The sequence below is a fragment of the Ascaphus truei genome, chromosome 2, assembly GCF_040206685.1.
Source record: "Ascaphus truei isolate aAscTru1 chromosome 2, aAscTru1.hap1, whole genome shotgun sequence".
Taxonomy (NCBI): Eukaryota; Metazoa; Chordata; class Amphibia; order Anura; family Ascaphidae; genus Ascaphus; species Ascaphus truei.
The window spans coordinates 191,702,104-191,728,837 of NC_134484.1; the positions used below are offsets into that span (position 1 = coordinate 191,702,104).

A 26,734-nucleotide genomic window follows, 5' to 3' on the forward strand; every position below is an offset into this window, starting at 1 on the left:
TCCTACCTAAATTAATACATGCAGATCAGACAGGTTTTGTAAAGGGCATAGCCACTGTTAAAAATATCAGAAAGGCTATAACTGTATAACCTGGACAAAAACTAATAAGCAAAGCAATAAAGATAATATAATAATATCAGTGGAGGAGCAGCAGGCTTACTGTCACAGGAGATAGGACTTTTCAGAGCAACGAGGCAGGGCTGCCCTTTATCCCCCCTGCTTTCTAATATTGCAATTGAACCACTTGCTGAATATTTTAGAAATATGATGCAGTTTAAAGGGATTAAGATAGGAGAAAAGGAAACTAAAATAGCCTTATTCATGGATGATTTATTCTTGTTTATGTCAAATCCAGAAGAGGCTATAGAAAGAATATGTCAGGTATTTGAAGAGTTTGGGAAATTTTCGGGTTTTAAGGTGAACACAGCTAAAACAGAAATACTAATCCTATCAAGTAAAAACAATATGAAATGGGAAGGAAAATACCCATTCAAGGTAACTAGGAAACCACTTAAATATTAGGAATCTATATTGATCCGGAGGGTACATTTCTTTACAAAAATAATTTCTGAGCACTTATCCCTAAAATAATCACAGAATTAGAGGGGTGGCAAAATGTACCACTTAATTTGTCTGTCAGATGTCAGGTGATTAAAATAATCAGTTTCACAAGATAAATGTACCCTCTACAGCTGTTAACAATATTATTGAAACACTCCGATGTTAAACTTCTAAATAAAGCAATGTCTAGGTTTATCTGGAGGAAAGGGAGAAAAAGAATCGCTATTTATAAATTATGTCTGAAGAAAGAGTGGGGGGCGGGGGCTTAATTTGCCTAATATCAGAAAATATAATCTGGCCTGTGTAGCAAGACATCTAGGAGATTGGATAATTGGAAACAGCTTTGCCTAGAATTAGAGGAGCAGTTGGCATCCCCAGATAGTCTCCGGGGGATTTTACATATACAATGGAGAGAAATACCAATGGAAGCCAAAGGAAACCCGCTAATTAAGGATACATGGGCTACTTGGAGAATATTAAGAAAACAATTTGGGCTTTCATATACTTGCTCAAAAAAAGGAATTTAAGGTTTCTCCCGGGAAAGATGCAGGCTTCTTTTCAGATATGGAGAGACAAGGGGATTTGAACACTGGGCCAGTTGGTGAATGTGAACAATCGTAGGTTCTTGATGTTCCAAGAACTGAAAGAACAAATAGGATTGCCTCAGACACATAACTTCCCTTATATACAAGTAATGCATGCAAGAGTATTGAAATCTATAAATCAGATCTATTGGGAATATATGTATTTGATCCTTTTTTTAAGGATGCTTATAGTACCAAATATTCTATCTCAGATTGAAATGATTGGATTAGGGACAAGGATTATGGTAAGGATCTAAGAAAAATGTTCACTAGGTGGGAAAAACATTTCCCAGGAATTGAAGGAGTTGTTCTGTTACTCAAAGGGTTAACTCGGGTTAGGAAAAATATAATTTCTGAGGAGTGGAGAGAGATGCAATATAAAATACTACATAGGGCCTATTATGCTTTCGATATCAATTATAAAGGGATTGAGAAATCTAAAAAGAAGTGCCTGAAGTGCTTCCAGGAAAGAGTAGATTTAAAACACTGTTTGTGGGATTGTCTGGTTATTTCTGATTTTTGGAATAAAGTTCTGCAGTATATACAAGACGTTATTTGGGTAAATACAATAAAAGAGCCCTTAGCCTTGCTGTTTTGAAATATGGAAAGTTGGAAAGAAGTCAATGTAAGGAACAATGGGCCTCATGCAGTAAGCGACGATTATGTGAAATCGGCAAGCTTATCGATTAGTCATGTTATTGGCGTTTTTCCCTCTCCGTATGCAGTAAGTGCCGAATACATTCAAAATCAAGCCGAAAACAAATCCGACCACTCTCACGATGATGAGCCGATCACACACAGGTGTATCGGCGTGCGTGGCGGGGTGCTGTTAGGTTGCACAATCACAAATCTTGCTGAATCAGGCGAAACAAGCATGTATTTGATTGCGCGCCATATTTAAAGGCAACGTGTACTGCTAATCATTCTCTGTGTTGTTGGGAGTGAGAGAGAGAGAGACGCACAGAGCTGGACGATTGAAGATTTGCATATTGACTGAGAGACTTGTTGTGTATTGGGTGAGCTTTGTCCTTTGTTGTTTTGTTTACATCTTTGTCTTGTTTTATATGTGGAAGTGGTTCGTGTGATTGCCTGTACATTTCTTGTCTGTTTTTTGTGAGTGCTGGAAGTATGCCCGCAAAGCGTGGGAAGAGTGATGCTGGTGGGAGTGGGACTGCTACTCGTGCGAGTACGCGTCGGAGTGAACGTTCTGTTCAGGGGAGTGGTGTTGCTGGTGCACCGAGTGGTGTTGCTGAGAGTGGGAGTGCTGTTGCTGGCAGTGGGAGTGCTGTTGTTGGGAGTGGGAGTGCTGGTGCTGCGAGTGGTGTTGCTGGGAGTGGGAGTGCTGTTGTTGGGAGTGGGAGTGCTGTTGCTGTGAGTGGGAGTGCTGGTGCTGGGAGTGCTGGTGCTAGGAGTGGGAGTGCTGGTGCTGGGAGTGCTGCTGGTGGCGCAGTTGCTGATGGGGTGGATGGTGGTGGCGTGCTTGCTGGTGGCCAGCTTTTGGAGGCTCTTCCATTGGAAGAAGGAGAGTCCAGTCAGCACCAGCCAAGCTCTGACCCTAAACCTGCTCGGAAGAAACGTGTGGAGAAGCCACGTAATCCTCGCTTCAATGACCAGGAAAATACAGCTCTTGTCACTGGCATTCTGGAGCACTATGACAGTATCTATGGACATTTAGTAGGTAAGTGTACCTTTACATTTATTATTCAAATACATGTGATCCTAGGTCATCTGAGTTTTGTTCATATGCAAATATGGGTACACAATATCTTTCTATGTTCATTAGTGTGGAAACACAGCTTTTTATCATGCCTTACAAGGACAAATAAACACAGGCGGTCAATTTGCCAGAACTGCATACAATATGAATGCAACCTTGCTTACATGTATAGGTTTAGTAGTGAATGCTCATGTGCTTCACATATTACACATAAAACAGCATGTTTGCTATCTCTTGGAACAGCTAGCAGTGTAGGAAACTGGTGCTTATATTATTATTAATTCACCTCATATCTTTTATATGTTTTTCAAGGGCGGACAAGTGCAGCAAGCAAAAAAGAAATGTGGGACACAATAGTCATTGGTGTCAATGCCTGTGGGAATCGTGTCAGGGACAAGTATCATTGTCGGAAAAGATTTGATGATATTAGGTCCAAATTGAAAAAGAAAATACAAGACCAACGCGTGCATGCTACTGGCACTGGAGGTGGGCCCACACCACAACGTCTCATATTGACTCCATTGGAGGAGCTGCTTCGGCCAAAATTACTTACCGTCGTCGTGGAAGGCTTGGCTGGTGACCGTGACATTGGAATTTATCCGTCACAATTTCCAGCAGGTGATAAATATTACTGTACTAGGCGTGTCGTTGCTTACACTTATTTTGCATATTTACACTGCTTTTTATACTGTCTTCACAATATAAGCATACCTGCATCTATATATGTATATGTCTGATTCTGTATATATATATATCTCAAAATAGACATATATGTAGTAGTCCTACTAAAAGCAGTAACTAATATAGCACGTGCCATTGCGTGCTCATTTACATGTGAATTCCCAAAAAGCATAGCTGCAGTGGAAGCAATTGATGGTGGGCGAAGATGGGGAACAACAGGGTAGTACACATGTGTAACACATGTTAATCAGAAATTATTACTAGCTACAGGTACAGAACAGAAATATGTAGAATATTATTGTGTATTTTATTTATTTTACTCCGACAAACATGACATTACTGCCTATTTTAAGCATGCATCAAATATATTGCATGCAACGGCCTACAAACATCACTTGCACTAACACATCTATAGTTGTTTATGAAAAGGTCCATTTTTGCTTTAACTCATATACAGACAGCATAATGAGGCACACGTATCATATTTTATGTCATTGTTTTCATAACTTAAAAACTGCACACGACTATTTAGCTCATCTACCATTGTGTTAAAGCAGCTGCAATTAATATCTCATCACAGCATACACTTCAACAGAGGGGGTGGGGTTCAGCACACACACTAATTGCAGCCTCATTTTAGGGTCAACTTAGTTCACACCATTTTCACCTGTTTCAAGTAATTGAAAGGTGTGGCTGATTAGGCTTTTTGGGGAAGGGAATACCGTTATTACAACCTGACTAGCACAACTGAAGTTAATCACACTCATTTGAAAGCTTCACTTTAGCTACTAAATGCCCCAACAACTCATTACTTATCAAAGCGTACGTCACACATTAGTTCACTCATATCTATAGTTGAACTACTATCAACGACACATTATCACACACTGCATGTGTTGTCTTGTTGAGTCACAGCCACATTCAGGTGTGCCACATCTTCGATTAATGTACCACACATATCCTCTACCAAAAACAACACTTTTTGCAATATGACCACCTTCATGATAACCATTGTGAATGGTCATCTCATGATAGTTATGTACATTATGATACTGATATCACTACACAACATATGATTTTAAGGTACAAATTTAATCTATTTATCCTCACGCATTACTGCAGAAACATAGTATGTTGTATGTTAGGGAACTCAAAACTTCTAAGTACACAGGCATGTACAGTGTTATTACAACTATTTATGTTCACTTTCACACACATTTTCGGTTAAGGAACTGATGTTGTTAGTTAATCATAAATACAGAACATACAATAAGTGTTTGTTCAATATTTACACATGTAAATGTCAAACTTATGTTATTGTTATATATAGTTGCCCCTGGAGGACATGTGTCACCTGAGATGGAACAAGTGTCTTCACCTGGGTCAGCCAGCTCAACACAACTACAAGGTGAGTGTATCAGTTGGTGGCCATATAATATGTGCTCTTCTATATGTTATGTTGTCATGTTCATTATTTGTTTTGCACATCTTCTTTAAATAGGATTACTTAGTGTCAGTGAAAATTAAGTGTAAGGCAACATGTATTGTGTTAGTGATGTGAACTATCATGTAGGACTTCTGAGTTTAGAGCAACTTTTCATTCATTCATATTTCATACTGAGTCCAAACATTATTCGTAAGTCAAGGTAGTTTTTAATGTGAGGTTATAAAACGTATGCTAACATGTTAGGTGTTACTTAGGACACAGTACAATTACATAGTAACACAGCATACATTAACATGCCATTTAATAATGTGTACATTTCTTTTTAGAACATCATGGTGATGAGGATGATGAGGATGATGAGGATGACGCCGCAGAAGAGACTGAAATACAATCAAGTGACCATGAAGAGGTGCCAATAGAAACTGTTGTACCGCCAAATCGTCCATCAACTTCCACATACGATGCAATTGTAGCTTCAGAGGGAAAAATAGTGGACGCAGAAAATCGTCGCCATTCAGACATGATGACAGTGCTGGAAAGGATGATTGGACTGCAGGAAGAAACAGTATCACAATTGGCACATCTCCACAGAGTCTTCATTGAAGTGCCTAAACAGTTGCAAAAAATCAACACCTCATTCGAAGCATTAGTTGTTCAGCAAACCCAAGCTAATTACTGGAGAATGACTAATGTACCCCAATTCAACACCTCACAGGCTGGATCATTACATGCTGGCCACTTCTCACCACATTCATCTGATCTTCAGTCACCAGGTCCCAATGTTACCGGTCAAGTAGCACACATTGGTGTGCAGGTTCCTGACGACATCCTACCGCTGCCATCTGTACTACATCACCAGCTGACACCTACAAAGGAGGCCACAAAAACACAACAGCACAAGCAGTTAGTACTGACCAGGAAAGATGAAACGGACCAACCATGTGTTGTGCACGGTGTACCAACTTGCTCACATGTGTCACTGCCCACAAGCCCTGTTGGTGAACAGTCACTGCCCAAAAGCCCTGTAGGTGAGTCACTGCCCACAAGCCCTGTAGGTGAGTCACTGCCCAAAAGCCCTGTAGGTGAGTCACTGCCCACAAGCCCTGTAGGTGAGTCACTGCCCATAAGCCCTGCCCGTGAAGTGCCAGAGGCCACTCAAAGTGGCTCTGTTGTGGCGAAAGTTGGTGGCAAACGAAAAAAAAAAATGCAAGAGACAACAAGCAGGCCTGTTACTCGCTCACAAAAGGAACAAAAAAAATAAATGTTATAATTCACTCAATATGTCTCTGCCCTTGTTTTGTTGACTTCACATTATCTAATTAATATTGTATGTATGCTGAAGACTGTGTTGTTTCCAAACTTTCAACTATGTTCTTGTACACGTGAAGTTTTGGAAATGTTAACACTCAATTAATGAATAGTGTTATAAATATTTATGTATTAATCGTCTGTTCAGTAATGTTCCACCTGGAACCAGTTGCAAAGTTTAGAGAAGCTGCCATTGACTTTGCAGCAAAACATTGCATTTGGGTGTGTTAATTGATGTAAGAATTGCATATGCATATTAGTCACATGCAATTATAAAAACACCTAAGTAACTGCAAACATCTTTCTTGTACGTGTACAGCAGGATTATGTGTAAATTATTACTTACCTTTGCCTTGCTTGGGCATTCTAATTTTGTCCTTTCATCATTTGTGTGTTCTTGTTTCAATAACATCTCAGAATGTATAATAATATATATACACACACACACACACACACACACACACACACACTGAGTGTGTGTGTGTGTGTGTGTGTGTGTGTGTGTGTGTGTGTGTGTGTGTGTGTGTGTGTGTGTGTGTGTGTGTATATATATATATATATATATATATATATATATATATATATATAGTACTATATAAACTGGTATACATGTATTTTACAAACTAATACACTTCATGCTTCCTTGTGAAAGCACACTATTTTAATAATACAGGCCTAATGTTTGAGAAATATCCTAAGTATGAGACTCTAACAGTATTGTGCTTAAACAAATGTTTATTACTTCATTCAATCATGTTTCTCACCATTTAAATAGGTTTCATACAAGGTATACTTACTGCCATCAATGTTGTGTGTACTCCTGCAATATTAAAAAAAAAAAAATATAATATATAAATATATATATATTTTTATAAGAGAGATATATTTATATATATATATATACACACGTATTTAAACTCATGCAGACAGGGAGTTAACCAGACTTTCACATACACACAGAAATGTAAGCGGGGAAAAAACATTTCTTTTTGCAGGTGTGTGTTTTTACTGATATGCCTGGCTAAGAACTATTTTCACACAGTGGTCTTTGTTAGTTTTCAAAAAAACACTATGTGAACGAATTCAAAGTCTAGGGATGTTTTTCAGAAACGAGATAAAAGAAGGAGAAATGTTTCTCCCACAGTCCCATATCACTAACCACAACTGTTAACCCAATTAGATTTACAAATCCAATTGGCGTTTGAAATAAGGAGTCAAAGTAGTTAGTTTTGATGACCTTGACAAGGAAAAACAGGAGTTTGTTAGCCATTCAGCACATTCATTTTGATGAGCAAATAACACAGACCTGCACACAGCTTTTGTGCTACTCAGACATGGCTGATGAATTCGTTACCAATATTAATCCCCTTTTAGGGTATAAGTACATGATCTGTGAAGCCATCTTGAACAGTCGCGGACAGAAAGCAAGCACACGCCAAATCGATGATTTCATTCGAGCAAAATATCCTTATTACCAAGACCGTAAGCATGCACGGAATTTTAATTCCTCAATAAGATTCACTTTATCAAGTAATGACTTTTTTGAACGTGACCAGGATAAGCTACAACACACCTATGGTTTCTGGAAGATTGCCCAGGAAAAACAATTTCTCCTGAAAGACGGAACTTATATTGTCGTGAAAGGCATATTTATTCCTAATGGCAATAGCAATGTATCCGCTACTACTGATCCGTTTGAATCGATACATGCTGCAATATCTGCAGCCTCCATTCCTGAAACCCACATTGTACAAGAACAAAAGTACTATGATTATGTACCAAGCCTTTCAGCTGAAAATGCATTGGAATGGGAACCCGAAGAAATGAACCTACCTCCCGACCAATTATTTGAAGAAAGCAGTGGCGATTCCTATGAGCGCTTCCTGGAGGAGATATGTGTCATACTGGATTCAGCGGTTGGGTCAAGCGTGGATGAAAATGCCTTGCATTTCTGGAGCGACCAGTTGCAGCCAGGCGAAGAGTTAATTCTAGAAGAATGGTAAATATAACAATCGTTATGCGTTGACTCTGCGTTTAAAATTTTATTTTTTTTGTAACCACCATTTTCACTTTCAATGCGTGGATACAGCGTAACATTGCAGACTGCATAACATGTAGCGATCACAAACAAATTGTTTCCTAATACAATATAGTAGAACCTGAAAGAGTAGTACACATTGCTGACGGAATAAATATACGTACTTTCCTATCCCTTTAAACATATTAGCAACATTTTTCCATAACTCTAACACATACCTGTTTTGTTATCATGCAACATCTACAACATTGAAAACCGGGTCCACCACGTATGACGTGGGACCCTTGTCATGGGCCAAGGCGTCCTTAAAAAGGATTACGGATGTAAGTCCCGCCCCCAAGCGACGTGCGCGCCTCAAAGCCTATTGGCTGTCATGTTTTGTTATAGTAACGGTAACTGCAGTGTGTGATGCGTGCGGCTCAGTGTTTGTAGGCGTACCCTGGGCGTTAGCCGAATGTTAATTGAGTGGGAGGAGTGTTAGCGTGCGTTTCACGCTGGCTTAACATGACGTCACACGTATTGCATTTGCGCATTGTGTTATCGGCCGTCCTTTCTGTCCAAACACGTCTGGTTTAAAAGAATACAGATGTACTCGTTTAGAATGATTTTAGTTTCATCTTCATTGTATTTGAAATAAAGATGTGATGTTTACTGGTATTTTCTACATGTATTGAACGCACAACGTTCGCTTTGTTTTGCGCATGCGCTAACAGTTAGTGGAGCCAAGCGTGAAGTGCGTGCGCACACTAAGATGTGCGCGCACATTTTTCAGTATACAGGCAACGTTCACTTCATATACATAGTTATGGCTGCTACAAATGATAATAAAAATTACATACTGATGTACACTTGTAGTTGTAACATATAAATGAGTGACGTGTGTATGTACACAATCATATAGAGCTGTGTAACGCGTTGTCACGGATACATATATAGTAAGGTGCCATATTTGACCATCATGTGTTTGCTGTATTTCAGAGATGTCGGGGAAGATACAATCGGATCAATGTATGATTTCAGAAGAGTCTACCTTTATATGAGATGATTGTGAGGAGGAGCCACCGACTACTATACTACATATGGAACTAATTTTATATTGCTTGCAGCGCTTATTAACAAACAATTAAAAAAGTGATACCCTTATGCCTATATTGCATAAGCACTTAATTAACATAATGATGTTGCAAAATAGTGCCTCTTGAATTTTTCTTGAGTGTTCTTTAATGACTACTAACATTTTATGACATGGTGTGTTTTTTATATAACAACCATTCCCACTCTGCTAACACATTTGTGTATTCTATTGTGTAATGGAACGTATGACTGTCGAAACTATGTAACAATAATAATAATAATAATATGAGCATGTTCATGTATAGGGCTGCTAGTTGTACGCAGCGATTTACAGACACATGTTTCAGCCTGAGGTCCCTGGCCCGTGGAACGTACAAATGTTTTTTTGCCGCATGAGGCACAGGGAGATAAAGTGACTTGGCCAAGGTCACAAGGAGCCCACACCGGGAATTGAACCAGACTCCCCTGCTTCAAACTATCAGTGCCAGTGTGTGTCTTTACTCACTGAGCCACTCCTTCTCCCAATGTAAAGGACACTTACAACCAAGTAGCCATTTATATTTAAAATCTCTTGTTACATGGGTATGTAGATAAAATGGTTTGGGACTGTAGCAAATAATGTTACTGGCCAGATGTTATGGTCCCCTCCAATGCATGATGTTCTGAATATGACATCACCATCATGTTATGAAGTACGTTTCTGTGTATATTTCATTAACCTAACTAACTATAGTTTACGGTGTTTATTAATCGTTTAAAAATACATAGTATAGTCAATATGATGATATAAGCTACCATAATAAAGCTGGTGTTATCATTTGTCGGTGTTATACATGGATCCTACACCAATTGATAGAGACACAAACAGTTGTCTTAAAAAGTGTGTCTATGCTAGTGATGAATGTGCTCCCGTAAGTAAACAAATAAGTACAGTTATCCCCTTTTCTCCAAACACCTCTATATTACATTAATGGAAATTATAAGGAAACATACATAAAATGTGATGAAATGTGAGTAATCATTTTGTAATACAATGCACATGAAACCTCAAGAGTAGCTAAATGCATACAGTATACATGATACAGAAAGTACATATATGTAACATTTGTGTTTAAACCAATATGTTGGGTTTTTAGTTCAAATAATTATAGGAAGATTGAGGTAGCCACATCTTATGAGAGATGTCAGCAAATATACATACCATGATCAGTCATACTGCAAATATACCTATAATGCAAAGGAACAATATATAACTTGCAAACATTGACATGCCATCTTCAGTACCGTAAAGAACACATCAAAGTGTGTATTTGGTGTTAAATGTGCAACACCATGTATATTTAATGACATTCAAAATGTAAATCAGCCTGGTGTACACATCATCTGGATGTACATGTTACACTGCACCAATAACATTGTATGTAAGCATACTAGAAGCATGAATGAGTATGGGCATAATATGTGTTTTGTCTTAGCATAAGGAATAACACAATGCTAAAATATTATTGCTTTGTTACCCAAGTTGTATTCACATACACACAACTAAAGTACAATTGAAGAGGGATTCTATAACCTGTGCAACAATAACATACCGGTGCCACATCCCTTTGTGCACACAGCAGAGAAAAGAAAGGTGTGCAACCCATATTCATCTGTGTCCTACCAGAAGGGTATATAAAAAAACATTCTTGTTAAGATAACATAATGTAACTATAAAAGTATAACTTGGAACATATCTGTTTGTACTTACAAGAAAAAAATGAATTGATGAGATTCTGGCGTGTCTGGCCACCACTGGCTGTTTGTTCATTTTCAGCAGCTACATGGGTGGGATGCTCGTCTACCAAAGGCTAAGCTAGGTCTGATTGTACATTGTGCCTGAGTGCAAGATTGTGCAAAATGCAACAGGCAAGGATAATATCAGACACTTTTTGAGGCTTGTATAGAAGAGCCCCACCAGTTCTGTCCAGACACCTAAACCTGGTCTTGAGTAGGCCAAATGTCCTCTCTATAACAGATCTTGTAGATATATGGGCTGCATTGTACCTCTCCTCTGCTTCAGTTTGAGGGTTTAGCACCGGAGTCAAGAGCCACGGCCTAATTCCGTTTCCTGAGTCACCTATAATGAATGGAGCACACATAAGCTGACATTAGTGATCAAATTGTACAATGCCAACATTCCTAAATACAAATGTGTTTTGTGTTAGAACATGTAAATGTGTACTCACCCAGCAGCCAACCAGGTTCAAAATGTCCCTCTTCGAACTCATGGAAGACTGAAGAGCTCCTCAGGATAGAGGAATCGTGACTGGAACCAGGGAACTTGGGTACCACATGCATTATCCTCATCGTGGCATCACATACCACCTGTACATTGAGTGAATGGTAGTGCTTCCGATTGCGGTACACATGCTCACTCTGACTAGGTGCAATCAAAGCAACATGTGTGCAATCGATTGCACCCAGCACAGATGGTATCCCTGCTATATTATAAAAGCCAGTCCTGACTTCCAGCCACTCTGTTGCCTCTGTAGGAAAATGAATATAATTCCTAGCGCGTCTATTGAGTGCATAGAGAAACTGGGTTAAGGCCCGCGAGAATGTAGATTGCGAGACCCCGCCCACTATGCCCACAGTTGTCTGGTATGACGCGGAAGCAAGATAATGTAATGAGCACAGCATTTTAACAAGCCCAGGGACTGCACGACCTCTGGCTGTGAAAAAATCTAAATCTCCCCTTATCTCCTGATAAAGAGATAAGATTGCTGCTGAACTCAAACGATAGCGACTAACAATCTCCTCCTCACTCATCCCATCTAACAGGGTTCTCTCCCTGTACAGACGCGGACGAGGCACAAGTTGTCTCCTCTGTCTTCTCCTCTGATCTCCTGTCCCTCTACCTGTCCCTCGGCCTGTCCCTCTCCCTGTCCCTGTCGTATCCGCGTCACTGTCCCTGTCACTGTCCCTCGGTGTGTCCCTTCCTTGCCCTATATCATTCTCTTGATCAGCAAGCATGTCATAGAAAAGAATGTTCCTGCGTCTCCTAAACAATCTCAACATTTTGAAATGAGTAGCTGTGAATGAGCAGGTAATGGGCGTCCTTTAAATAGGTATGTGATGATGTCAGGTGACATAGTAAAATGCAAGGTGTTACATTAACATAATAAAGTACTTCTGTGGCAAGCTGTGTGCAGTTGTTCTTAGAAGTATTTGTTGTGTGTATTCTGCAGGGAATGATGATATTTGGCAATGATGTGACGTGAAGCTTTGTACAAAGATTGCTTGCAAATAAATAGTTGCATGTGCAATGCATGTAAAACTTCTGAACGCAAGAGTCAGTCATGTAATGAGACAAAAAGGCTGAGATTGACGTGGGAAAAGTTTTGTGTAACATGTGTAATTATCCATGTTATTGTCACATGTTGGCAACAATGAATAGTCGTGTGCATATGCATGCATTTCTGTAATGAGGATAGTTGGTATAGAATGAGTTTACAAGGTGTCCCAATGATGAATTACTGTACATGTGTGTATAAGTTAGGTTGAAGTGCTTGTAATGCTACGGTTACAATGTAAACATGCAATGTGATTGAGCATCCAATAAGTGACGTCATGAAAATAGGGAGGACCCAAAAGTATATGTAAACATGAGAATACAGATGTACATGAACGTTTAAAGATGCGTGACACATTACTAGCATTGTGTAATGTAAAGGAAGATGAATATACTGTGTATGTGTGACATGTGTGACATGTGTAACATCATGTAAATAATTGTCGCTCAGTTCAGTAAAATGTGTGATATGATGTGAGGTTCTCCTTTAAGAGTGGAGTATAGTATTTTCCCTTGACACATCATCACATGATGAGTAATGTGAGCCGCAAATGCTGCAAACATGTAAAAGTCTAATGTTATGCAAATAATACACGTCAGCTGTGACACAATGCAGGGAATGCCCCCACACTGTAATGCAAATGACGTTTGTATTGTGAGCAATGAAACGTAAACAGTACTATACTGTTATACGTCCCCGCTCCATTGACTTCCATTGATGTACAGAAGATTTTTTTTTTCTAAGTGCCGTTCCGGCAGCCTTAGCGATCGTTCTCCCGTCCAAACTGCCAACTTTAGTTGGCGGGAGAAATCGGCCATAACATCTCAATTTCGTAGTGCCGATCAGCCCCGATAAGCTGTTTTTTTTTGTTGAATCCAGCCGATTTAAAAAAGTGGCGATCAGTGTCGAAAACAGGCTTATCGGCAGCCGACTGGCCATAACCAAATTATCGGCTCCGAAACCTGGCGATATGAAACACTTATCGGCGCTTACTGAATCTCAAACCCAATTTTGGCTATAAAATGGCCATATTTCCCTTATCAACGCTTACTGCATGAGGCCCAATGTCACAAGGCTAGCAGAGATTGTTTTGTTTGCAGCAAGGAATACAGTTATAGTGAAATGGATAAAGCCTGAACACCCCACCCCCCACTTTAGATATTTTAAACGATTATCTGAATAAATTGATGATGGACAAATTAGAAGCTGAGACGAATAAAGAATTAAGAACCGAGAATATTTTTACAAAATGGGAAAAGTTTATTGATTTTAAGTCGCAGTAAAATAGGGATTCTATCATACAGACATGAGCATACCTCTTCGGGTCTCCTCAGATTGATTGCGATGGAACACAGATAATTTTGCCCCTGAGGAAATATGATAGTATATTATTGATGGGGAGGTAATGAATGGGGAATCTTATGCCAGATTTTGTTAGGAGGATGTGTGGTGCTAGCTTTGATGTTAATCTTTGAAAATGCTATAATCTGTTTTTTCTTTTTATTATTATTTATGTTAATGTGTTGAATTTTGAAATCATAAGTATGATGATCAATACTAACAACAATTCTGTGTAAAAGTATATTTTTCTGTGTTTCTTATTGGGTTTTTTTCTGAATTGTATTGTTGTAATATCATATGAGAGAAAAAAGGACCCAGTCTTCCAGCACTCTGTCACAACAAATGTAGAATTATAAAATTAAAATACTTTATTGATAACCAAGAATAAAAAATAGGGTGTTAAAACGTAATTAAACGGTGTGTTATAACAGCACTTGACTGTATCCTTCATAACCCATCCGAGGTAAGGTGGGTAGATATAGTGATAAGATCCCTTATAGATATTCGGGATCAAGGCGCTATATGTTATAGCTTCCTAATAGATATAGGAGATGGGTCTATTGGAGCTCACTAAGAGGTTGATCTCAATGTTAGTGTATCAGTGCATGTATTACGCACTCAAGTGACACACCAATTAATAAGCATTTATGGCATAGTAAGCGACAGGTTAGACCATATCTGCCCCTGCTTGAAATAGCGCTGCTCGCTTGATAATCTCGCTAACATTAAAGGTGCTAGGTCTATGGTGGAATCATATTGTGCCCACAAATGAAATAAAGCGCAGGCTAATAAGCAAACAAAAGGTAAGGTATAATTCCGTTGGCGTTGGTCAGGTGTGTATTTGATATACCTTGGTCACCTATACTGCAGAAAAGTAATTGATGCAGACCACCATATGTACTGCTGATATGTCATAGGATTTATGGGTGTGCTCTTAATCCACAGGGCTCACCTATATTATCAGTTGAGTATGGCTGCATCAATATTTAGCTTGATGGTGCAGTGTGATTGCCAGTCATATATTGGCCATTGTGTTTGAATCCACATAAATACACCTAATGCACATTCACAGTCACTGATCCCAGGGCTGGGTTATATGGTGCATAAAGGAGGCGGCTAATGTTAAAGCAACCTCCACTATAATTGTGGTGGCTAGAGCTGGTATCAACGCTGCAAACTGCTCAAAGTAAGTCTGCCAGTATCCGGTGAGTACACTGACAAATTACCAACAGTGTCAACCGGTAGGTAAAGCGGGTGTATGTGGGGTTTACTACTGGGATGAAAAACACACTGTAAGATCACCCCACCCCCCTTGTTAATCCTTGATGGATAAATACCTAATACCAGTTTGTGGGGGGGGCCGGTCTATCTGTGAATCGCATGGTCCCCTATATCAGCGCTGATCTTGGTTATATCAGCGCTGATATGCTCGAGGACCTGCCTGTCTGTGAGTGAATAGACCCTGTGAGGTAGTAGGATCCCGCGGTACAGTGACACAGCGCGATCCTAAGTAAACATACACGCCGGGGGAAACCGCAAGTCTAACAACGCGGATCAATATCCATCAGCTGTTGTGTTCAAATCAACCGGTTTCCCGCGTGTGCAGGAGAGAAAATGCCGACGCGCGCGTTTCACGTAGTGAACGCTTCTTCAGGGCACGTAGGGGGAGGTCTTCCCCTCTCCCTCCACAACATCTCGGGTAGAATCTGGTCCCATTTCATGCCCCTAATGCCAAACCACAACATCCTGGCCAAGTCTGCCCTTATACTCAAGTACATTCGCCCTTGCCTACTTGCTGCCCGCTTCCCAGACCAATGAATATAAGAATCCCTACACAGCCAAATTTCCAGCAGTGTGTGACCTGGCCAAAACACAGATAACAAAACTCAACCACTAACACTCTTAACAATCTTCACATGGTCTAACGTAACTTTTAAACCACTCTGATGACCACCTACCCAATTCCTTAATAGCTGCCTAAACTAGCGATTTCAGATGCCACCCCAATCCAGAAGGAGTGGGACCTAATAATCAAGTTCATAAACCCCGCTATTTATGAGCATTTTTTCAAAATGCTTATAAAATGAAAATGCTACAAAGCAGCCCCGTTCTGTATGATAAAAACAAAGGGGGGCACTACACTGGGGCCTATACTTCAGTACATCCCCACCTGCAGCCCTGAAAGAATGCCACAAAACCTATGGATTCTGATGCATTCTTAATGAGCTCTGTCTGCCCATTTTTTCTACTCCCTGCAAAGTTAAATTCTGACTGTTGTAACACCCCAAGAAGGTATTTACCACACATGGAGGTCCCCTTTAATAACATCTTTTGACACCGTGATGAAGTGGTGTGGCAATTTCACCCCGACATGACTAATGACAACAGTCTTTCAAGGACCCTTACCATGGGGACAATTTTGGTAGTGAAATTGAGGTGGCCCAGCAAAGACTGGAGCCACCTCAAAGTGGCCTTTTTAAGCCTGATGAATTTAGTCTCCAGCACCCTCAGCTCCACCAGCTTCCTGGCCATGAGACGATACTCCATCTTCACCATATCAATCTCAATTCCCAGGAAACTGTTGCATAAGACTTGGCCCTCCGTTGTGACCCTGGGCAACGTACCCCCGAAACAGGCCATGAGATCCTGGAACTCTCCCAATAACCTCCCACACACGACTGACCTGTTCTTTCGCACAAATAGAATGTAATCTAGGTAATGAAGGATGCCCCAAACTCTGGGTACTTCCCTCAACGCCCAATCCAAAAATGAGTTGAATGTCTAAAAATAAAAACATGCTATTGAACACCCCATCAGAAGGCAGAGATCAACAAAGAACTACACCCCAACAGATGGAAACATTCCAGGTGCATGGGTAGTAAACATTACTCAGACTCTATGTCTGTCTTTGCCATCCACATCCCAGGCCCTACTTCCCTCACCAGGTCCCTGGCCCTATTGAATGATGCATATTGGATGCAACACAACTCTATCAATCCCATCATTCCCTGACAAACCCTCAGAGTATGATAGTTGATGTACACTGGCGACACACTTTATTCGAGCTCGGCTAGTCCCACGAATTCGGGTATACCCGGGTGTATTGAGGTTTGTGACTGTTTTCTGCCCGAGTGCATTGGGTTATTTTCCAGGCAGGGATTGAAGCATTTTATTCCCGTTGGCTGCAATACTGCACAGTATATATATATATATATATACTGCATTACAATTCATGAATTTATGCCATCTGGTAGACACGCGAAGCATTGCAGCCTATTAAATCCTAATCATTATCATTTAACAGATCAGCCGCCCGTCAGCCAGGCATGAACCCAGGCTGGGAAGGCAAACACAACGGGGCTTGTCAGAGGTGAGGAGCGGCGCATTCCAGGTATCTGCCAGGTACATACTGGGTATTTGCTCGAATAAAGTGTGTCGGTGCAGTATGAGACAAAACGATCCAATCTCTTTCTTCGGAACCATCCCCAACGGAGATAATATTAACCCCACTAATGGGGTAGTAGAAAACGGGCCTGCCATTCTGGCTGAGCCCACTTCCTTCTCTATCTTTGCCCGCACTACCCCTGCTCCCCCCACTTTCCCCCCCACCACCAATGCATCCCCTATGATTTTAGGTTTCGCCCACACATGGGATTCAGAAACCACTTTGAAGCCCATCTATAACAGTTCCAGCATCTCATCGATGTTCACCAAAGCCTCTCCCTTTGCTCCGTTTCTACCTCCACCCTTCCCATCCGGCGATGTAACGTAGTGACGTGTCATAGCATGCGACAGCTTCCTTACGCGTTTCGTTCTTCAGAGGATATTACCATCACAGGGGAAAAACATTTATTTAGATGACAGTGTCCAAGCTGCTGGCAATTAATCATGGTAAATGTATGAAAAAGATATGCACAGCATAATGTATAGTTAAATACACAGGTATTGACCACTTATAGTATTTACCATGTTAGATGGTATATATTATCCAATCTACTTTTATTCACCATGATAAAATCATGGCAAGAGAGATTAGCTAGGAGAAAACAATTTGCACAGGCTGTGGCGATGGACACCACAACTTGAGAGTGACATTGATTTAAAAGCCATTTTTTTTCAAGTTAGAAAAATGATCGAAAGATGAAATGAAAAATTGATGGGATTTACTGTCATTGCAAAATTACATAAAGAAAAAGTTTGTCCCTATAGGACAAAGAATTATAAAATATATATATATATTATATATATCTTATAAACCAATGTAGAATGTACTACATGTTGGAACAACACTCTAGAAACTTGTTCTCTCTCTCTCATATGGCTACTTATTTCTTATAGAGAAGAGAAACTCGAACAGCTAGAAGTTGAAATTGAGTTGGTACAAAACAATCTCAAACCATTTGTAGAGAGTAGAGAATTTATGGAACTAGATGAACTAGTCAATAAAAGAGTCATAGATCACGAAAAGGAACTTATTGAGGCAGGGTTACGTCATACGGCTGGTTCACCCTCATTGGCTGAACTGCCGCTGTGACGTGGCTAACGCTCGGCCGCTGAGCCGAAAGATAAAAATCTTGTCTTTTGGCAGAGGCGGTGACGCATCACACTTTGTGTATGCGCGCACACACCAGCTGGGGCCTGCCTCATAGAGGGCTATATTTTGTGTGGTGGGCGCACGCCGTCACGTGCGAAGCCACAGCCACCGGGGTCGAAGCATTAGGCTAGGTCCCCAGTGGCCACAGTAATGGTGTGCGTGCCACATACAAGGTATAGCCCTCTGTGGGGCAGGCCCCAGACAGAATGTGTGCATGCGCGCAGAAGGCACGATGGGCGAGCACATTGCACAAAAGACAACATTTTTGTCTTTTGGCGCGGCGGCCAAGCATTGGCCACGTCACAGCGGTTGTTCAGCCAATGAGGGCGAACCAGCTGTGTGATGTCATGGCCGCGCCCCGCCACACACACCCCGTCGGATCTCCTGCTCTTCACAGCAAGCACAGCCTCAGACCACAGGTCGCGGATTAAACGGGTGTACGTGCCGCCAGACGCTTGGCGTGAATGCATCCGTGACCACTAGGTCCGTAGCCTAAGGAAGCTTTCACACGCTATGACACGTCCCTACATCACAACGCCGGATGAGCTGGAAGGGCGCAAACCTAAAGGGAATGGACCACATGAGTTACTGATTGCCGGAGGACATGATTCAAAGGTGATACTACTAGTTCCAGTCCCCAGAAGTACACTGGCGACACACTTTATTCGAGCTCGGCTAGTCCCACGAATTCGGGTATACCCGGGTGTATTGAGGTTTGTGACTGTTTTCTGCCCGAGTGCATTGAGGTATTTTCCAGGCAGGGATTGAAGCATTTTATTCCCGCTGGCTGCAATACTGCACAGTATATATATATATATACTGCATTACAATTCATGAATTTATGCCATCTGGTAGACACGCGAAGCATTGCAGCCTATTAAATCCTAATCATTATCATTTAACAGATCAGCCGCCCATCAGCCAGGCATGAACCCAGGCTGGGAAGGCAAACGCAACGGGGCTTGTCAGAGGTGAGGAGCGGCGCATTCCAGGTATCTGCCAGGTACATACTGGGTATTTGCTCGAATAAAGTGTGTCGGTGCAGTACGATCAGCGTCTTGGAGTAAGGCAAAATAACAAAGATTTCATCTGTTGCAGTGACATAGCATGAGTACAACTCATACAATGCTCAATACCATCTGGCGTTTGTGAGTGCGATGATTTTAGATTTGTCCTGTTAATTACTTTTGTCCTATTGGTTTTACACATTGAGCGTGTGCTTTCTTTTCTTGTTTTTATAGGTTTCATCATAGGGAGTTGTTAATCCTTGAAGAAAGCTGCCTGGGCCTCTTGAAGACATTATCTGTGGTTTTTATACACACATTTTCAAGTGTTGTACTGTGGTACTATACATTATCTGGACTTTTTTTTTATTGTTTTCTCTATTTGTTAAACTTTTTATTCTGCTATATTCATTGATACACAGCTTATATTGTATAATTTCACTTAGCGTGCTATAATGCTATACCCATTTTGGTGCATTATTATCCTATATCTGGCCATTGATACCACATATTGTAGTTTTTGGACACTTGCTTTTTACAGCTAATACAACAATATCTATATATGGGGTGCTGTCTACTCATCTCTGGTCATTGAGATATATATATACACACACACACACACATATATACACACACATATATATACATACATACATAAACTGGGTCAGGCTAGGTTACTGTATGTTCTCTTAGCCATTTTGTTGCTGTTATTTTCTTATTAAGTATACTGGATATACGTGCTGCTAAGCATCTTACTACATATACTGACGGCTTTTCTGTCACTCGATTACTACGTTCTCTTGGTGCTCATAGTTTATTATCATATACATACATACATTAGGGATATATATATATATATATATATATATATGTGTGTTTGTGTGTGTGTGTGCTGCTACTCCTTTCATTCAATATGTTGGTAACACGTACGAGTTACATTATTGTGCTGGTTTTATTGCTATTTAGAATATTCTGTATTGTCTCTGGATATTATCAATGCTTTCTATTTTTTCATATTTCGTATTTCACAATAAATATATTGTCGTTGTAGAGGTAAAACTCATTAGGTGCATGTTTTACCTTTTTTCATGAAAATATGCTTACTAAAGAAAAAAATTGAATTACCAAGAACTGTAGTTGATACCAATTACATATCTAATAGTATTGCTATTTATTTGTTTTTCATATTTCTTTTCTTACATATATAGGTTTTAAAGCAGCAACATCCCTTGCACTACATCTTTTTTAAATTTTTCTTTGCAGAATTAAATTGTATTCATTTCAGCTCCGGGGACACCTGCTTCCAGAGTTACTTACCTCCGTAGGGGTGCTGGTATCTCTGTGGAGTTTAAATGTCTATGTCACGCGGGCCAATAGAATGCCACAAGGGATGACATCACGACTTCCTATTGGCCTGCGTGGTATGAGAGATTTAAGCTGCCACTTCGTTATGCACACAAGTTCCCTGGATGCAGAGATACAGGCACCCCCTACGAAGGGAAGGTAAATTAACACATTTCAGCGCTGGAGACTCCCTGCTTCATTCCTAGAACTAAGAAAAAGATGTAGTGCTAGGTGTTTTGCTGCTTTAAGTGCATAATTGATCTTTCCTAGAACTGAAATTTTGCTTCCATTCACAATATTTTCAATTAGTATGTAAAATTCATGCTTGATCTACTTAAACATAAATATTGCCCAGCAGGGAACAGTCATCAGTGGCTTGAAAGGAGGGTTTCCTATTTCTGAGCTAAACTGGCACCACAAACGAAATGAAATTATGTCATGGAGGATTCAACTGTACAAGCTGCAGGCTGCATTTCAAATGACCCTTTTGTTGACCATACAGCATCTTTGTATTATTGCAGTTGCTAATAGTTTTGATACAAAATGCTCCATGCCTGCCCTCTCCTGGCAACCATTTCTTCATGGAGTAAACAGAAACAAACCTGCCATAATGTTTTGTTTTTAATGAATAAGTTGTATTAATGACCACGTTACACTCCTGCCTATCGCATACCTCCTGGAATACAGATTGGAAATACATGTTTATCTTTGGCTTCTTCCATGCTTCACAATGTCAAGTAATGAGCTGCAAAGGATCACACATTAGCAGCAATTATAATTGGGTAAATATTGTATGTTAACAAACTATGAAAAATATTGCATGTATGAAACAAAATCCATTTATCAATGGATTCAATTACAAAATAATAATAACAAACAAGAACAGACTCTTGTGGCAACAACAACTTATACTCAACATATTTCATTTTGCTACATATCAGGTGCTCCAAAATAATCATAGTGTCTGTAAATTGGAAACCTACAGAAAGATAAGAAAATTATAGCTCTTGTTTAGCTATAACACCCATCATTTCATATATTGAGGGTACATTTTAGAAACAGTGGTAGTTGAAAACAGCATTGTAAACTCTCCTCTTTAGAATTAAAAAATGGTATTTCATAGGTAATAGGTTAATTCATGAGTGCTCTGTTATTATGTATAGGTCATGGTCAATATTTACTAAGATTTTCGATGCCATAAAACACTTGCCAGGGCTGGGAAGTCACCTTGCACCCAATCAAGTGAATAGGTGCCACAAGTGTCTTGTGAAATAGCATCGCTTAGTATCGTTCAATATCTACTCCTATTGGAGGTTATTAAAATAAAATCAAGTACATCCAAGCTCTGGCACATTAGAACTTACTTTAAAATATATCGAATCCAAGCACACAAATAATTGCTCCAGTTGTTCTAGGACATTGACTCTCTCCTTGAACATTTTTTTTTACGTTTAAAGGAGCAATCCAAGAAATATCCTACATGTTATATGGTTACATAGTTACACACATTAGTACATGAGGTTGAGAAAAGACATTCAACCAAGTTCATCCTATGTTAAATTTAGATGACAGATACTTTATCCAATATTTGTATTTACAGTATATTAATCCAGAGGAAGGCAAACAAAAATCTCCAATGAAATATCATCTAATGATATCATAAGGGGAAAAAATAAATTCCTTCCTGACTCCAAATATTGGATTACAGATTACTCCCCGGATCAACATCCTTCCCATGTTTACTTATTTGGTATATCTCTGTATACCTTTCCTTTTAAAAAAGATGCCCAACCTGTATTTGAAGATATCCTTTGTATCTGCCCTCACAGTCTCTATCGGTAATTAATTCCACATTGTAACTGCCTTTACTGTAAAGAAACCTTTCTTTTGTTGCTGGTGAAATCTCCTTTCCTCCAACCTTAAAGGTATGACCCTGTATTGTTTGTACTGCCTTTGGAATGAATACCTCTTTTGAAAGCTCCTTGTATTTGTCCCTGAATATATTTGTATATAATTATCATACAGTATCCCCTCTTAGACACCTCTTTTCTAATGTGAACAAATCTAATTTAGATAGCCTCTCCTTATAAATCGGATTATCCACCCCTTTCTTAATTTGGTGTCTCTTCTCTGGACTTTTTCTAGTTCCATAATGTCTTTCTATGAGTGGTGTCCAAAACTGTTCTCCATATTCAAGGTGGGTTCTTATTATTGCTTTACAGAGGGGCATAATTATGTTTACTTCCCTTCCATCCATTGCCCATTTAATACAAGATAAGATCTTATTTGTATTAAACCTCATCTGCCATTTACCTGCCCAAGTTTCCAATCTATCCAAGTCTTTCTGGAGAGAAATTACATCCTGCTCTGATTTTATTACCTTACACAATTTAGTGTCATCAGCAAAGATGGAGACTGTGCTCTCTATGCCAACCTCAAGGTCATTAAACAACAAATTAAAAAGCAGGGGTCCCAGTGCTGACTCCCTGACAACTCTATGTTGTCTATCCTTCAATCAGTTTTCAATCCAGGTGCAAATATTAATTTACAGAGTCCATTTTACTTTATTTTGTGCACTAATGAATAACCTTGTGTCGAACCATTTAAAAAACCTTTACAAAATCTAAGTAGACCACATCAATTGCATTCACCTGGTCTAAATACCTACTTATCTCTTCAAATAAACTAATAAGGTTAGTTTGGCACGATCTATCCTTCATAAATCCATGCTATTACTAATAATTGTATTTTCTATTGGGTATTCCTGAATATTATCCCCATATTAAACCTTCAAGTAGCTTCTCCAATGTTGATGTTAGGCTTACAGGTCTGTAATTCCCAGATTCTGATCTAGCCCCCTTTTTAAATATAGGCACCACATCTGCTTTACACAACCTTGTGGTACTGAGCCTGTTGAAATGGAGACCTTTAATTTTTAACTGTAATGGCTATTACTGAACTTAGCTTCTTTAGAACTCTTGGATGTATGCCATCGGGACCAGGTGCCTTATTTACTTTTATTTATTCAAGTCACCAATGAACTTCTTCCTCAGTTAACCAATTGTTCATTAAATGGAGGTTGTGGTTTCCTCCTGTGGCACTACACTACTATTGAAATTGATTCTTCCCTGGTAAATACAGAGGCAAATAATTTGTTTAATACCTCTGCTTTTTCCTTATCTCCAAAGATTTGTCTGCCCATCTCATACTGAAAGGGTCTGATATTTTCTTTTTTATTTTGTTATTAAGGTACTTAAAGAACTTTTTAGAGTTGATCTTACCTTCTATTGCAATACTTTTTTCATTATCCATTTTTTCTCATTTGATTGCCCTTTTCCAACTTTTGTTAAATTCCTTGTAATTTGATATGATGTCACTGTCCCTTCTGACTTTAAGAATCTAAATGCCTGCCTCTTTTTTTCTTTTCCCTTTCCTTCCTGTTTATTTAGCCACATTCGTTTAGACTTGTTTTTTTTATATATTTATTACCCAAAGGTGTGCTTTTCTAACAATGTTTTAAAGACTGCCCTTTTATCTTCCACATCTTTCCCAGCAAAAATATCACCCCAATTTATTAATTGTAGATTATTCCTCAGTTTATTAAAATCTGCCTTTCTAAAATGTATAAGGGCCTATGATCGTAGCCTTCATAAAATGCCTCTCTTGGCTTGTTACACCGCCAGCTTTGTTAATGTAGTTATCACAGTATTCAGAAAGACTCTGAAGACCTGCGATAGCAAAATTACCAAAACTGGTGAGGAGCAGCGATATTCAAAAGGTCTCACCCGTGGAACTGCAGTGATCTGGCTCAGCTGCATAGAGAGCTGCACAGAGGGAGCCGGCTCTCACTGTGCATATCTCGCCAGCGATCGCAGGGTTTTAATAACAATTTTAATACTAGTGTACGTTGATTTCAGGTCATCTCTATCTATTCAATTTAGTTAATTATCTGTTTCTTGTCCTGCGCCCCCTCCGTCCTAGTTGAAAATTTCCAACATTTTTAACATTCTCCCCCCTAGCACAGAAGATCCCTCTTCATTGAGGTGCAATCCATTACTACCATAAAGATAGCACCTGTCAGAAAAGGAGTCACAGTGTTCTTAAAACCAAAACCCTCCTTTCTACGCCACTTTCTTAGCCTTGCATTAACCTCCCTAATCTCCAACATTCTCCCTGGGGTAGTGCATGACACTGGTAGTTTTTCAGAAAATACTACCTTGGCGGTCCATGCCTTAAGTTTGTGGCCTAGATCCCTGAAATAATTTTTTAGGACCCTCCATCTTTCTCGAACTTTGTCATCCTGGCCTGAGTCTGCCACCTCTATATTGAGGTCGTGAGGCACTTTCCGAGAGATTTCAAGATTCGTACTATGATTGTGGACATCTTTTTGGGAGACTTTCAGCTCCTCCGCGAGACTGTTAAATTCCTTTTTAGAGATTTTCAGTCCTGTTTGAAGACTGCTGGTCTCCTGTTGTCAACCTTCCAGCTCTATGAAGAAGGGAGGGTGTTCCCAGGGTGTATGCTGTACAGAGGGCAAAATGCACTTTTTTTCAGGAATATGTTCACAGCCCCTTTACAATTCAAGGGCTACCTTGCTTCCCACTTCTAATAACCATATGTAGAAAACATGTGCAGAGGTATAACCAGGGAGATGTATTTAAGGGGGAAAAAAACATTTGCTTTTATTTAGTCTGTGCCTTTAAACCGTACAGCTTATTGTCAGCATGCAAAATTAACAAATAAAACAAGCCTATCCCTTGGTAAGGGCTAACTCCCAGGTCCCAGTCCCTATCTGCAGGGTTGGGAGGCTAGGCCTCTTACCAACCTCTGACTCCAAAGCAGTAGCTGTCAGCAGGGGGCTGTTTACTTTGAACCGGTTCTGTGTTAGTGTCCATGCGGTGCTCTGTATTGTGAGTTCCAGGTTTCACTGCACTTTGGAATAGAGGGTCTGAGTTCCTGTGATCTCTCTATGGCAGCACTCACTTCCTCAGTGCTAGAAATATCCCAGGCAGGCGGTACAACATGCTTTTAAATATGTTTTAAGAGCCAGGTGCAGCCTGGTCAATTATCTCCTGTTGAAATTAACCAGTTCCCTGCTGAACTTATCAGCAAAAGACAGTCTTTGTTTTGGAAGCCTTTTTAAGAGGAGAAAGGCCCTGTTACAGGACCGCTCCCATATATCCACATTAATCACCTGGGAAAAACTGACCAGTCCACACCCCTGCAATGCTAAGGCCATTTGACCTCAAGTTTGCCTTTCTGCCGACAACAGCAGTGTAGCCTCCTACAAAGCATTCAACAAACCTATATAAAAGAACAGAAAAAGGGGAGAAGGTAGAGCACTGCCGAAAAAGGAAGCAAAAGGGCTGGGGCAAAAAATAACAATTATTTATTAGGCATATAAGCCAAAAAAGACAAACACACAAATTTAAAACTCTGATGCGTTTCCCGCCGTGGAGGCGCTTTATCAAAGAGTACTGTGGTTCTCTCAGTGTCAGATTATATAGTGGTCAAAGTTAAGTATACGCCCTCTACGAATCAGACAGATTGGACAGTTACTTAATGAATTATGCAATCAGCTGCTACTGAAGACTAAGACAGAAAAGTCTATAATATAGGATGTCATCACGCCACTGACCACAATATGAAACCGAGAGAACCGATAATATACAACAAACTTCAATGGACAAAATAACAAAACAGAAG

At 39.9% G+C, this 26,734-nt stretch overlaps 1 protein-coding gene across 1 annotated transcript; it reads left to right on the plus strand.

The window, feature by feature from the left end:
* The first annotated feature begins 264 nt into the window (after positions 1-264).
* Positions 265-18,620, plus strand: LOC142488175 (uncharacterized). The gene is made up of 6 exons (XM_075588548.1): positions 265-495; positions 1,081-1,178; positions 1,676-1,770; positions 4,874-4,951; positions 5,317-6,214; positions 18,425-18,620. Exons 1-6 carry the CDS (start codon positions 265-267, stop codon positions 18,618-18,620), a joined length of 1,596 nt encoding a protein of 531 aa, XP_075444663.1.
* The last annotated feature ends 8,114 nt before the right edge of the window (positions 18,621-26,734 follow it).